General features: G+C 44.3%; 1 protein-coding gene across 1 annotated transcript in view; it reads right to left on the bottom strand.

Annotated features, from left to right (window-relative positions):
• LOC124116372 (receptor-transporting protein 4-like) overlaps nucleotides 1-13,796 on the bottom strand; it is a 35,197-nt gene extending 21,401 nt beyond the window's left edge. The window contains exon 1 of the mRNA XM_046477685.2: nucleotides 13,112-13,796. Within this exon, the coding sequence (XP_046333641.1) occupies nucleotides 13,112-13,212 (101 nt within the window). The 5' untranslated portion in view covers nucleotides 13,213-13,796. The remainder of the gene's footprint in view (nucleotides 1-13,111) is intronic.
• Nucleotides 13,797-14,778: the final 982 nt, after the last annotated feature.

Below are 14,778 nucleotides of genomic sequence, written 5' to 3' on the forward strand. Positions count from 1 at the left end.
CCGTCTTAAGTAGCTGGAATGAGGTCACGCCATGTCTGAACAAGTAAGAGGTTATAAGCAATGGCCCCGTTCCACAAAGTTAACTTCGTAATAAGGTGATCGTAACTCCCGTACTTTCATAGGATTAACGCTACGATCGCTTTGTGAAACGGGGCCCAGGGGAGAATGATGATCAGCAGAAGTTCTGCCACCAACGCGTTACAAAGTTTCCTGTACGGTAACAGTTTGAATATTTTTGAGTGCATATACCTGGAAATATACTGAAATAGACAAAAAGAGAACATGACTATTTTTGGGGATTCTTCTTATAAAGATGCGTTCAGTCTTCATCACAAAATATCCACAAAAATATTCATGTCCCATTTCTTTTTTTTGTTCAGTATATGCACATGAGTTGAGTGTATTTTCTTATTTTAAAAATCACCAAAACAAATTGCTTAGCTTCTAAACTATACTGGCTCCATCATGAGTTTATCATTATCAAGCGAATCCTTCTTGGCTATGATTTATTATTCTGTTGGTGCGGCGGAGCATTCTGGGATATAATGGTGACTCAGCGCGATTTCATACCTACAATGTTCATTTTCAGCTTCAAACATGACGCTTTACGCTGCTATTTATGATACTGATTTAAACAGTAAATCCCCTGACAAGTTGTATTTGTTGGATGGAAAACTTGTAGAAATTCTATCTCATCACCGGCACATGACATGTTATAATTTTCCCCTACAGTTTTAAAGTGAGTGAGTGAGTGAGTGAGTTGGGTTTAACGCCGCTTTTAACAGTATTCCAGTCATATCGCGGCGTGTCAGCTTAATGTGGGAGGAAAGCCCGAAGTGATGCAGGTCTAAGACGTTTACCACTTCGGTGAAACCCACGAGCATGGGTATGGTGCTGACAAACCTAGAAACATAATCGGGGTGAACCCACAATCATAGGTTTCTGGCGTGCCCAAGGGACGCGACTCTGCACAGCGAATCGCGGCGCCTTAGACGACTGGGCCACCCGTGTCCCCCAGTTTTAAAGAGATTCTGTATCAGATGCTGACTTGCCCAAGACCGAGCGTGTTAATTGGGTTTTAACACCAATCTTTGATAGTGGGTTCGAATCCCGGTTCGCTCCGATTTTGTTTTTAAGTTTGTCAGCACCTTACCCGTGTTCGTGGGTTTCACCGAAGTGGTAAACGTCTAAGACCTGCATCACTTCGGGCTTTCCTCCCACAATAAGCTGACTCGCCGTGATATGACGGGAATATTGTTCAAAGCGGCATTAAACCCAACTCACTCACTTTGACGCCGCTTCGTGTCGTTTTTCAGTTATTACAAGAGCAAAAAGGGGTAGTTCGGAGAGATTTACAACTTTGGTAAAACCACTCCGAGATAGATCTGGTGCTGACAAACCAAGTATATAGACAGGGGTAGGAGGGGTGGTGGGGTAGCCTAGTGGTTTAAGCGTTCGCTTTTCACGCCGAAGGTCAAGGTTCGATTCCCACATGGGTACATTGTGTGATGCCCATTTCTGATGTCCCCCGCCGTGATATTGCTGGAATATTGATGAAAGCGGCGTAAAGCCTTAATCACACACTCACTCAGGGAAATGTGGGACTCAAACGCGTTCACCCACCCGCCTGTTCAGTGCTGCTGTTGTATCTAATCCTGTTATCATGCTTCAACGCTTCCAGTGACCAGTGTTTACCTTCATGAGTGTAAAACGTGGCCATGTTAAAGTGCCTGCCATACGGACGTCGCAGCGGCCAACAAACACGTGTTGACAGTTTCAAGCAGAGCGTTACGACAAGTCCCTCCTTCTCGCCGGGTTCAGGTCACGGGTCAGTGCACGTGAAAGCCGACACGCCGCTCCACTGGTTGCCGAGGAGATTTATGTCCATTGATATATACATTAACATGAATCCCCCACAGCAGGCTCGGCCCAGGCTCCTTATAGAAACCGATACATGGAGAGATACCGGTAACCAATACCAACTCCACTACCCATCACCTCCAGGAGGTCCTCTGTCTGGCCGAACAGGCTCAACACCGACAACCACAGTCTGACCGTCTGGCCAAACAGGCTCAACACCGACATCCACAGTCTGACCGTCTGGCCAAACAGGCTCAACACCGACATCCACAGTCTGACCGTCTGGCCAAACAGGTTCATCACCGACATCCACAGTCTGACCGTCTGGCCAAACAGGCTAAACACCAACATCGACTGTCTGACTGACTGACTGGCGAAACAGGCTAAACATCGACTGTCTGATCGTCTGTCTAAACGGGCTAAACACCAACATCGACTGTCTGACTGACTGATTGGCGAAACAGGCTAAACATCGACTGTCTGATCGTCTGTCTAAACAGGCTAAACACCAACATCGACTGTCTGACTGTCTGGCCAAACAGGCTAAACACCAACATCGACTGTCTGACTGACTTGCGAAACAGGCTAAACATCCACAGTCTGACCGTTTGGCCAAACAGGCTAAACACCGACATCTACTGTCTGACTGTCTTCCGAAACAGTCGAAACACCGACATCGACTGTCTGACTGTCTGCCTAAACAGGCTAAACACCGACATCGACTGTCTGACTGTCTTCCGAAACAGTCGAAACACCGACATCGACTGTCTGACTGTCTGCCTAAACAGGCTAAACACCGACATCGACTGTCTGACTGTCTTCCCAAACAGGCTAAACACCGACATCGACTGTCTGACTGTCTGCCTAAACAGGCTAAACACTGACATCGATTGTCTGACTGTCTTCCCCAACAGGCTAAACACCGACATCGACTGTCTGACTGTCTGCCCAAACAGGCTAAACACTGACATCGACTGTCTGACTGTCTTCCCAAACAGGCTAAACACCGACATCGACTGTCTGACTGTCTGCCTAAACAGGCTAAACACCGACATCGACTGTCTGACTGTCTTCCCAAACAGGCTAAACACCGACATCGACTGTCTGACTGTCTGCCTAAACAGGCTAAACACTGACATCGATTGTCTGACTGTCTTCCCAAACAGGCTAAACACCGACATCGACTGTCTGACTGTCTGCCCAAACAGGCTAAACACCGACATCGACTGTCTGACTGTCGGCCCAAACAGGCTAAACATCGACTGTCTGACTGTCTGTTGGACAGCATCATTGAAGGTTACAAGCAAATGGCACTCTTTTACCTTTGAATCCTTTGTAATAGCGCTGCACTCTGGCTTTGCTGAACAAACACATATTCAATAGGTAAATATTAATAGATGAAATATGCAATAACTGTTTGTTATTCGTGTACTGCTACAATGGAGAGAAAATAATAGTTCTGTTTTACTTTTTTGGGGGGTGTTATTGAATCCCACTTGCAGCTGTGTCGTGTACTGACAATGGCGCCAGTGATTGCTGAACCAAAACCAGAACAACAGAACATACTTAGCTGAGAGAGCTTCTGTATCATCCACACATCCTATGCGGCCTTATTCGGACAACAAGCCATCATGTAGTCATGACTGAACAATTTTTTATGACGTCGGAATCGTACAATGGACTGTCCTTTCAGCAGACATTTCTTATGATTATGTAATTTGTTTTGTCGCTTTCATGTTTTATTTATTTATTTATTTATTTATTTATTTATTTATTTATTTATTTATTTATTTATTTATTTAAGTGCATATCTATATTGAACGCAACCCTACAGAAATCACTTTATATAAACTTCGTGTTGCATTCTCTCAGTCTTCACGTAGTTCCAATAACCATAGAAAAAGGACGACACGTAGGATTGAATAGAAAAGAGTGAGTGAGTGTGGTATTACGCCGCTTTTAGCAATATTCCAGCAATATCACGGCGGGGGCCAGCAAATGGGCTTCACACATTTAACCCATGAAGGGAATCGAGCCCGGGTCTTCGGCGTGACAAGCGAACGCTTCAACCACTAGGCTACCCCCTATTGCTGTGATATTGCTGAAAGCAGGGTACGAAGATACTCATTCACTCACTCAACCCCGACATGTTTACAGTTATAGTTTTTTACAGTTTATAGTGTACAAACTCTGTATATTACTCAGCTTGACGATGTTCGGTCGTCGTGCAACGTTAAACAGAACAGAATGTAAGTTATTGGTATCATGTAAATCAACCACCATTGAAACGACTGTTCAAACTATTTATACACCCGCTGTCTGTGTGTTCACACAATCTATACACTTGCTGTATGGCTGTTCACAGAAGCAGTACACCTGCAGCCTGACTGTCTGCTGTCTGAAGTTTCACGGTACATAACCCTAGGTCATTGTGTGTGTAAGTTAGATCCGTTTGTGCTAAAAATATATAAATTTACAAAATTTCAGAAAAACAGTGATAAAAAGGTCGTTCGCATACTTGGACCTACGATCACGTTCTGAGGTCACCCGATACATTGCTTGCATCCGGAATGTATTTTGCAATATCGACGTCACGGGTCGAATACCGTGAATAGGGCTCTCGCAACTGAAATACCTGTCACCCCAACCACAACAAAACGTGTACCCAGAACGGAAAAAAGGAACACCGATAAAATGATATCAAAAGACGCACAGGCGTGCGGTAAAATCGGAACAAAACAGAGGTCTCTTATCGCTGCAACAGGAGCAGTGTGATGTATTTCTCCCCCTGAATACCAGCTTTTCTACCCTATCCAACTATTGTACCCATTAATAACGCCAAAGAAAACATGATATCCCATGTTTACATACAAACAAGGCCCTTTCCAGCATCATAAGAAATCTCTGTTGAAAGCAGACCGTTGTACGATTCCGACTATATCATATATGCATGTGTTTATGAATCACTATCAAATACTTAAAATATTAAACACGTGTCATTTACGCTCACTTGTGATGGAATATGCTCTCACTCTCGATTAAAACATAAATGACCCTCCATTAACTCAAAGTCATGAGGTCATAAATATAACGTCTTTGTAATTCAAGACCAATCTCATGAACATCAGATCTGAGTTCTGGATACGGACGATTTTAATGAGATTTATTCGAGACAAGCGATATATGACTATAATACGAAGACAAATTCCATCGGGATTAACAAATGCCGTTGTATTAAACGACATTTGAGTTAATGCAGTTCGATTTAACAACGTTTACGGTAAATGGTAAATGGGGGGAGGAGGGGGGAGGGGGTGGGGGCAATTTTGTAAACACATTTTGAGAAATGTTACTGGAAATGGTGTTTGGCCTGACACACCAAGTGTTAAACGCCAACATTGGTGTTTTCCTCCTTAAACGGCGTGATGTAACTGAAATTCGGGACAATGACCGTTGAACCTTACTCACTCACTAACTCCAACCGGCGCGTAGATATATTACATTTTTACCATGGGAACATATCACTACCCTCAGACAATGATCCCAACCCTTTCCATCACGGTAAAGCTAACACCATTACCCCCAGAACACAGGTCAGTGGAAACAGTTGGTGTATTTCGGTCAGGGTTAAATCCCGGAGGACCATATCAAGTTCGGCTTATAATTCAAGCATGTCATGGGAATGAAAAAGATAACCCTTTATATGCTGAGAGTCTTTACGTGTTTTGTCAGTTATTTCGTCATTACGCAAGATGGCTGTGTAATACTTTAGAAATAGCCTGATCTGTACCACATAATGTGAGAAAATGTCATCATGTGATTAAAATTAACGGTAGATTTGTCAAAATTACACGAATAAGCAATTGACCGTTGAGGGGTTAACAATGGACGTCAAGGACGTTTATTCTGTTCCCCCTTGGCGTAACGTCTCCATCAGCGCCATGTGATTGACTGTAGTGTAGGTTTCCTGGCGTTCCGGCTCACGGACTTCTTAAACCTCGGGTGCCGCTTCTAGTTTGTAAGCCATTGATACCATTCTCTGTCTAAGATGCAGCGACACACGGCCAACCTTGGGCAACTGATATGACGGTAGAGTCGACCCGAACTGTAGTATTGTACTGTTTTATGATGGTAATGTAGCGATACTGCAGTGATAAGGTAGTGACACTGTAGCGATTCCTTAGCGACACTGCAGTGATACCACAGCGACATTGTTGTGACAATGTAGCGACACTGTAGCGATACCGTTGCGACACTGTTGTGACACTGAAGCGACATTGTAGCAACACTGTTGTGACACCGCAGCGCTACCGTGGCGACACTGTTGTTATACTGTAGCGATACCGTTACGACGCTATGGCGATACCGTAGCGACACTGTAGCGATACCGTAGCGACACTGCAGCTACACTGTAGCAATACCGTAGCGACACTGCAGCGATACCGTAGCGACATTGTAGCGATACCGTAGCGACATTGTAGCGATACCGCAGCGACACGGTAGCGATACCGTAGCGATAATGTAGCGATTCCTTAGTGACACTGTAATAATACCACTGCGACATTGTAGCGATAATGTAGTGATACTGTAGCGATTCCTTAGCGACACTGTAATAATACCACAGCGACATTGTAGTGATAATGTAGTGATACTGTAGCGATTCCTTAGCGACACTGTAGTGATACCACAGCGACATTGTAGCGATAATGTGGTGATACTGTAGCGATTCCTTAGCGACACTGTAGTGATACCACAGCGACATTGTAGTGATAATGTAGGGGTATTGTAGCGATTCTGTAGCGATTCTGGGTGGGTTCTTGGTAAGTCATCACTATGGTAATATATGACGGAGAAAAATAATAATTTAAGTTGATATAATCTTTAGTTCACGCGAAAAGTCTATAATGTATTATGATATACATCTTTGTATTTTTGCCTACATTAATAAACACAGGTTATGAGTTTGATCAACTGTGAGTGTTATTTTGTATGGTGGGCCTTGTGATTCGCAAGTTTTTAGTGCGGTAAATTTATGGATCTAGTTTGTTCATCCAATATCGTCGTGGGATTCACGTATTTTGCAAAAAAACATATTCAGTGGGTGAATATTGATATGATTAATTGTTTGTTATTCAAGTACTGCTACAATGGAGAGAAACTAATATTTCCGTTTTACTAGTTTTTTGGGTGTAATTGAATAATACTTGCAGCTGTGCCAATGGATAATTGCAATGCGCTATATTGTCCACCCGTTGACTCAAATCACAATAGATCAGCTTCCTGGGGACTATACAAGCAAAGCTGCCTGTTGGGCGCTTCAAGGTTAACAGTCATATAAGCATCCCTTCCTACCGGGTACCCATTCACTGCTGGGTGAATAAAGGCACAATTCGAACAAAGTCCATGCCAAAGGTGACACCACGTGTGGTATATGTGCTTCTACGTGAGGCAGGACCGGTCCTGGAAACTCTCAGGTGTCAAGTTGCCGAGCACGGTCACCTGTCCAACTACTCTCAGTGACAAACGTTGCTTAACTTCGCCTGATTTAAGAAGTGAGTGCCAACATTGTAGAGCCCCTTGCATACTACGTATAGCCCCTTGCATACTGCGTATAACCCCTTGCATACTACGTATAACCCCTTGCATACTACGTATAACCCCTTGCATACTACGTATAACCCCTTGCATACTGCGTATAACCCCTTGCATACCACGTATAACCCCTTGCATACTACGTATAACCCCTTGCATACTGCGTATAACCCTTGCATACTACGTATAACCCCTTGCATACTACGTATAACCCCTTGCGTACTACGTATAACCCCTTGCATACTGCGTATAACCCCTTGCATGCTACGTATAACCCCTTGCATACTACGTATAACCCCTTGCATACTACGTATAACCCCTTGCATACTACGTATAACCCCTTGCATACTGCGTATAACACCTTGCATACTACGTATAACCCCTTGCATACTGCGTATAACCTCTTGCATACTTCGTAGAACCCGTTGCATACTTCGTAGAACCCGTTGCATACTTCGTAGAACCCGTTGCATACTTCTTAGAACCCCTTGCATACTACGTATAACACCTTGCATACTTCGTAGAACCCCTAGAATACAACGTAGAACCACTTGCATAAAGCGTAGAACACATTACATACTTCATAGAACCCCTTGCATAAGCTTAGAACACTTTACAAGCTTCAGAGAACCCCTTGGCTAATTGCATAGAACACATAATATACTTCGTAGAACACCAATGCGATTTGTCCCATTTTCCCCCAGGGTTACGAAGACAAATAAATAGTTCGCTGGAAATGCTGAATGTATTACATAAATGTATTTTGTCTCTATCAAAATTCCCCAACGCTACTCATCCCACACTAAGCTGTGCGAACGTAGAGATTTAAAAATAATCCAAATCGAGTATTCTCCGACGTTTTATATGCATAAGTATTCTGGGCATGCATCAAGCTGGGAGTATGCAGTGGTTCACAACTATTCTACACATCGATTGTTATATGGAAACGTACATAAAAATACAATAGTTTATCTAATGTGTAAATATGTCATGGAAACAGGTTTCCTGGCTGGTGTGGGGCCTGCATGACAAATATCGCCATTCAAGGAGACTCGGATAGGGCTGGGGCTCTGGCTTAAACGTCGAAACACGAGTCGGCAAAAAAAAGGCTTTACTCGTTAACTTCCGCGTTCGGTTATTCGTGTGGCAGCCGCGACACTGTCTTTTGGGCTTGTGCCTCGCAGTGGTTTGGGCGATTTATTGATTGGGAGATTAACATACACGGTGATATTGGTATTGTGGAGACGTCTGAGTGTTTGGTTGTGAGTTGAGTATATGTCTCCGTGACCTACCCCCCCCCCCCCCCCTCAATAACAGTTTTGTAGAGGAGGAAGTGCATGCTTACATATCTAATGCAAATTATGACGATTTACGTTATAACCCTATTCAATATACATCATATTATAGTTCATGAATTTTAGAACAATTTATGCTTAATGTCCAATATATGTTCATATTTTACGCAACCACATTTTATGGTTATGTTATTTACTAAATTTGAATTTTCCTTATGATTCCATTAGGAATGGCCTGTGTATCAAAAAATATTTAGTTTATGTATTGTCAATTCACATATATGTACATATAATGAGACTCAAAATAAAATGTATGTCTGCATGTCTGTCAGTCAGTCTGACTGTGAAGTAAATATCCCAAATAAATTCATTTTATGGGCAGCGTAACGGTTCGCGGGCTGCGTGTTGCAAGGCCGCCAGTTTGATCACGTGAAGGATTTGTATCTCGAACATGTGGATATCTCGAAACTTTGGAGTCAATTCGAAGCAACGGAATGCTGTCACGTGTGGTATCATTAAGCGACATTAACTGCAGATATGGTGCGTGAAATGTTGACATTTCAGTGAATCGCAAATGGTTGGCTGTGCAACATGATAAGTGCACACTGATTTATTGGAGCCAAGTGGAGATGTCATACACCCGAGTTGTAGCGAGGCTTGATTCAATCGGTTGGATTCACGTCCACATATACAAGCACTCAAGTTAATTCAGCTGTCAATAAATATACAGTATACATATCTACGTATAGGTAAGTAAGTAGGTAAGTCGGTAGGAGGGTGGGTAGGTAGATAGGTAAGTAGGTAGGTGAGGTGATATTGGGTTTAACGTCGCGTCCAAGATTATTGCACTTATTTAGCAACGTGCATGCACGTGTGTGTGTGTGGATTCTTGTACTAGTCCGGACTGATGCCGATTTATAGTGCTAGCTCACTGAGATACCATGCCGCAGTTTAACATGAAACCCCACTCAGACACAGTATACTGACACCAAGACGACCAGTCCTTGTTTTAGACCCTTAATGCCGAGCGCCAGACAGGGTAACAACAAGTACCGTTTTTTAACGTCTTTTGGTATGACGCGGCCAGGGATCGAACCCCGGGCCTTCCGCTCTCCGGGCGGACGCTCTAGACCACGGAGGCGGTCAGGTATGTAGGTTGGCAGATGGACGGACGAATGGTGATGAACAGACAGAGATGCGAATCAGCTGATTCCCGAACAGGTAGATAAATGACAGTTAGATAGTCCGGATGAATGGATGCATGAATGAATATATGGAAGGATAGACAGAGAACTAGACATGTGGAAGGATAGAATTAACCGCCACGAATTAATAGATGGATGATTAAACTGCACAGAGAGAAATGCAATTCCGAACACAAGCCAGCAAGGGTTAATTGTTTATTATTTCCCCACAATGTTAATCAAGAGATGGTCACAGATGCACTGATAGTACGTCAGTGGGTATCGCATGTTGCATTAATTTGCATAAATTAATTGATGCCCTTTTGATCTACTTCAAACGGAACGGAACATTCTGATCACGTGACCACGGCCTGTGGGCGGTGCACATACGACAGAAGAGACAAATAATACGGTTTAATGTACATTTCCTTCATTTTACAATTTATTGTCGTTTGTTGTAATGCTCGACGGCAGATGGAAACGACAACCAATGCCTGTCGGGGAACTGGAACAGATGGCTATTAGAAATGCGCATACATAAAAGGGTAGAAATAATGTCATTTATAATAATATGGAGACAATGAGATTTTCGTTGGCGGGCTTTGGATTAATGGAAGTTCATACAGGTGGAATTTCAACAACTGATACACCGTTATGAAGTGAAACCTGTGAGAAGGTCATTTATAATAAATAGTTGTAGTATTGCTATCAGATGTGTCGTCTTTCTCATTGATAACGAATGAATTATTAGAGAGATCCCCATGTACATTTACGCACACACGTGTCCCTATATAGATTGAAGCACACAAGTGTCCCCATACAGATTGAAGCACACACGTGTCCCTATATAGATTGAAGCACACAAGTGTCCCTATATAGATTGAAGCACACAGGTGTCCCTATATAGATTGAAGCACACAAGTGTCCCTATATAGATTGAAGCACACAGGTGTCCCTATATAGATTGAAGCACACACGTATCTCTATATAGATTGAAGCACACAAGTGTCCCTATATAGATTGAAGCACACAAGTGTCCCTATATAGATTGAAGCACACAGGTGTCGCTATATAGATTGAAGGACACAAGTGTCCTTATTTATATTGAAGCACACAAGTGTCCCTATATGGACTGAAGCACACACGTGTCCCTATATAGAATGAAGCACACACGTGTCCCTATAAAGATTGAAGGACACAAGTGTCCCTATATAGATTGAAGCACACAAGTGTCCCTATATAGATTGAAGCACACAGGTGTCCCTATATAGATTGAAGCACACACGTGTCCCTACATAGATTGAAGGACACAAGTGTCCTTATTTATATTGAAGCACACACGTGTCCCTATATGGACTGAAGCACACACGTGTCCCTATATAGAATGAAGCACACACGTGTCCCTATAAAGATTGAAGGACACAAGTGTCCCTATATAGATTGAAGCACACAAGTGTCCCTATATAGATTGAAGCACACAAGTGTCCCTATACAGATTGAAGAACACACGTGTCCCTATATAGATTGAAGCACACACGTCTCCCTATATAGATTGAAGCACACACGTGTCCCTACGTACGTTGAAGCAGACAACTATCACAAAGTGCGTTGAAGTTCCGATCAGGTGTTTTGTAAATGTGCAACACAAACGGAATACGGAATTATTAGAGTGTAACAGTCTACATGTGACGTCAGTCGTACGTGAATGTCGAAGCGTTTCTTTTGTCGCTTATACTACTTTTATTACACGGGTTGGTGCACATCACCAGTTGTTCACCCCTGTTGACAGCCCAGTAGGGTACAAACGGCCGGGGTGAGGGGTGGGGGGTGGGGGGTGGGGTGGGTGTGTGTGTGTGTGTGTGTGGGGGGGGGGGGGGGGGGGGATGTGTGCACCGGGAAGCTCCCATAGTGAACACAGAATCCAGGACATGTTCACAAGGAACGAGCGCTGGTTCAATGTCCCAGCTATTTAAAGTCATGACGAAACGTGTTTTCATAACTGTTGCTGAAGTTTTCTTACGATGAACTGATTCATGTTCTTTTCAACTACCACGACAGCCTTTATTACACTGTAACAGATACGTCTTCTGTGTACTTTCCATTGCTCTAGTTTACAGAGTGTAACGTAAGGAATAGACTCAAAATTTAGCTCACGTTTTATTGACATTAAACTGAATTAAATAAACTTTATATAACCGTGAACGGTGCTTTACAAATCCATAATATTGCACGGGTTTCTCAAGATAAAAAGCTCATATCAATCAGCTGATAGGGCGTACTATAAACCCGTGAAGATCCGGGTCAGAATAGGTCTTCAGGGACCCATGCTTGCCGTAAAAGGTGACTATGCTTGTCGTAAGAGGCAACTAAAGGGATCGGGTAGTCAGGCCCGCTGACGTGGTTGATGCATGTCATAGTATCGTAGATCGATGCTCATGATGTCAATTACTCGATTCTTCACAGACGGGATCGGGTGGTCAGGCTCGTTGACTTGATTGATGCATGTCACTCGATTATTTAAGGACCGCAGTAAAATAGCTGGAATATTACACACGAAGAAACAAACGAACTATAATGTTTGCGGTTTAACGCCGCAATATTTCAGCAACATGACGGCGGCCTGTATGTAATCAAGGCTGGACCAGACAATCCAGAGACTGACATCATGAGCACCGATCTGCGCAATTGGGATTCGGGATGAGACAATCCACTGATCAATAATGTGAGCAACGTTCCTCGCCGTCGGGTACGATAACACGTCACCATCACGTCACCGAGCCCGACCACCTGACCAACCTCTTATGACCATCACATGTTGCTGGGGACTTTCCCCACAGGGGCGATACTGTCATGACGCCATGTGACCATGACCAACGAGACTCAATGTGAAGATTTCCTGTTTGATTTATTTAACACATAAATCACCACCCTAACCCGGATGCGTGGTGAGGTAAGATTGTAGATTGTATACTCGGTGGGTACAAGATAAAATAATATAATATAGTCATATAAGCATGTTAGCTCACCTGGCTAGCCATTGGCAGGTAAGATGTAACACGCCCTTACATAACCTATGTCACAGTGATTAACGAACATACGATGAAGTTAGGTCAACTTTTAACGCTGACGATGTTCACATGCCACATGGCTAAAATATAACAAAACTGAATAAAACATTACCTTTGTGAGAGATATAGACCAAGATCCGTGTCGCTGCATTTTGACAAATCTGTGGGGAGGGGGGACACCGGGGACAGTTGGGGGGCCTGCGTTATGATCATGTCCACAGGTAGAGTCACAGGTGAGACAAATATTGTCCAGGTGAGTGTAGGGATGAACCGGTTACCACAGTATTCTGCAGTATGGAGCTGATAGCTTGCCGCTACATTAAGTCAACGCGTACACAGTTCCTGTTGCAGTTGAAGCAGGTGAGAAACACAGGTAGCAAGTCTCTAGGACAGGTAAGTCGCAAAGGTATGACACCGCAGTCAGCGACTGTCAGGTGAAAAGATTAATACACCGCAAACAGCAAATCCTTAACACTGAGGTGTGTATCCGAGACGCTTTCTCCGTGTAGGGGTATGCGGCGTTCGATTGCTGTCGTTGCACACCTGAACACACCTGTGCCCTCCCAGCGTTAGCTCGAGTGTCCCTGATACGAAGATGCTCCCTCTGCTTATATTCACAGACCACCTGATTTCCAAGCCGTATCTAATTTCGTCTAGCTTGAGTTTCAACCTCTCTTGAGGCCGATCGCTTTAATTTATGACCGAGACACTGTAAGAATGGAGCTTGTCCAAACAGTGAATGTCGAGCGTTGTGTACAGGCGGTGCTTCACTGCTCGCTAGCTCAATGTAGTGAATGGTTTACATATTGTCACTGTCCACTCGCAAACTGTTGCATGTTATTAAAGCTTGGATCTCATTTTGCATACTTGCTTTGTCATCAAATATATGGTGAAACAGTTGGTGGGTTGGTTAGAATACGTTCATTAAAGCGAGTAGGGGCGAACAGTGATGAAGTACAAAGACTCCTACATGGAGAATGTAATGCACAGCTGTACCGGCAGAATTACAATAATGTGTTAGAGAGGGGGGAGGGGTATGGTGGGCGTGGGGTTGAGGGACAATGCGTGGGGTGAGGGAGCGAGAGTGGTAAGGTGGGGGTGAGAGGGAGGGGAAGATTGGGGGTGAGAGGGAGGGGTATGGTGGGAGAGGGGATGAGGGAGCATGCATGGGGTGAGGGGCGAGTGTTGGTGAGGTGGGGCGAGAGAGAAGGTGGGTGTGATAGAGTTGGTGGGCGTGGAGGTGTGAACGAGTGGCAGAGAGTGGGTAGGGGTGGTATGGGGTGGAGTGAACAAGAGGGGCAGAGAGTGGTGGGGTGGTGTGGTGGTAGGGGTTGAGAAGGGCAGGGAGATGGGGAAGAGAGATAGATAGTTGGTAGGGCGGGGGCGAGAAGGGTAAGGAGTGGGTAGGGGAGAGAAAGTTGGTAGGGGTGTGTGGTTGCGAAGGGCAGGGAGCGGGTAGAGGATAGATAGTTGGTAGGGGTGGGGATGAGAAGGGCAGGGAGCGGATGGAGGGAGAGATAGTTGGTATGGGTGGGGGTGGGTGGTTGAGAAGGGCAGGGAGAGGGTGGGTGGGAGGGGTGAGAGAGAGACAGCGGATGAGGTGGGCGTGTTGTGGAGATTGGGAAGGACTTTGTGTGTAAACGTTCGTGCGTGTAAGTGTGAGAGTGAGTGAGGGGGTGAGAGAGAGAGAGAAAGAGAGAGAGAGAGAGAGAGAGAGAGAGAGAGAGAGAGAGAGAGAGTAAACGCGAGCTGAAGCTGATGAATAAACTGAGAGTTCAC

Source organism: Haliotis rufescens, unplaced genomic scaffold (assembly GCF_023055435.1).
Source record: "Haliotis rufescens isolate VD_foot unplaced genomic scaffold, xgHalRufe1.0.p SCAF_197, whole genome shotgun sequence".
Taxonomy (NCBI): domain Eukaryota; kingdom Metazoa; phylum Mollusca; class Gastropoda; order Lepetellida; family Haliotidae; genus Haliotis; species Haliotis rufescens.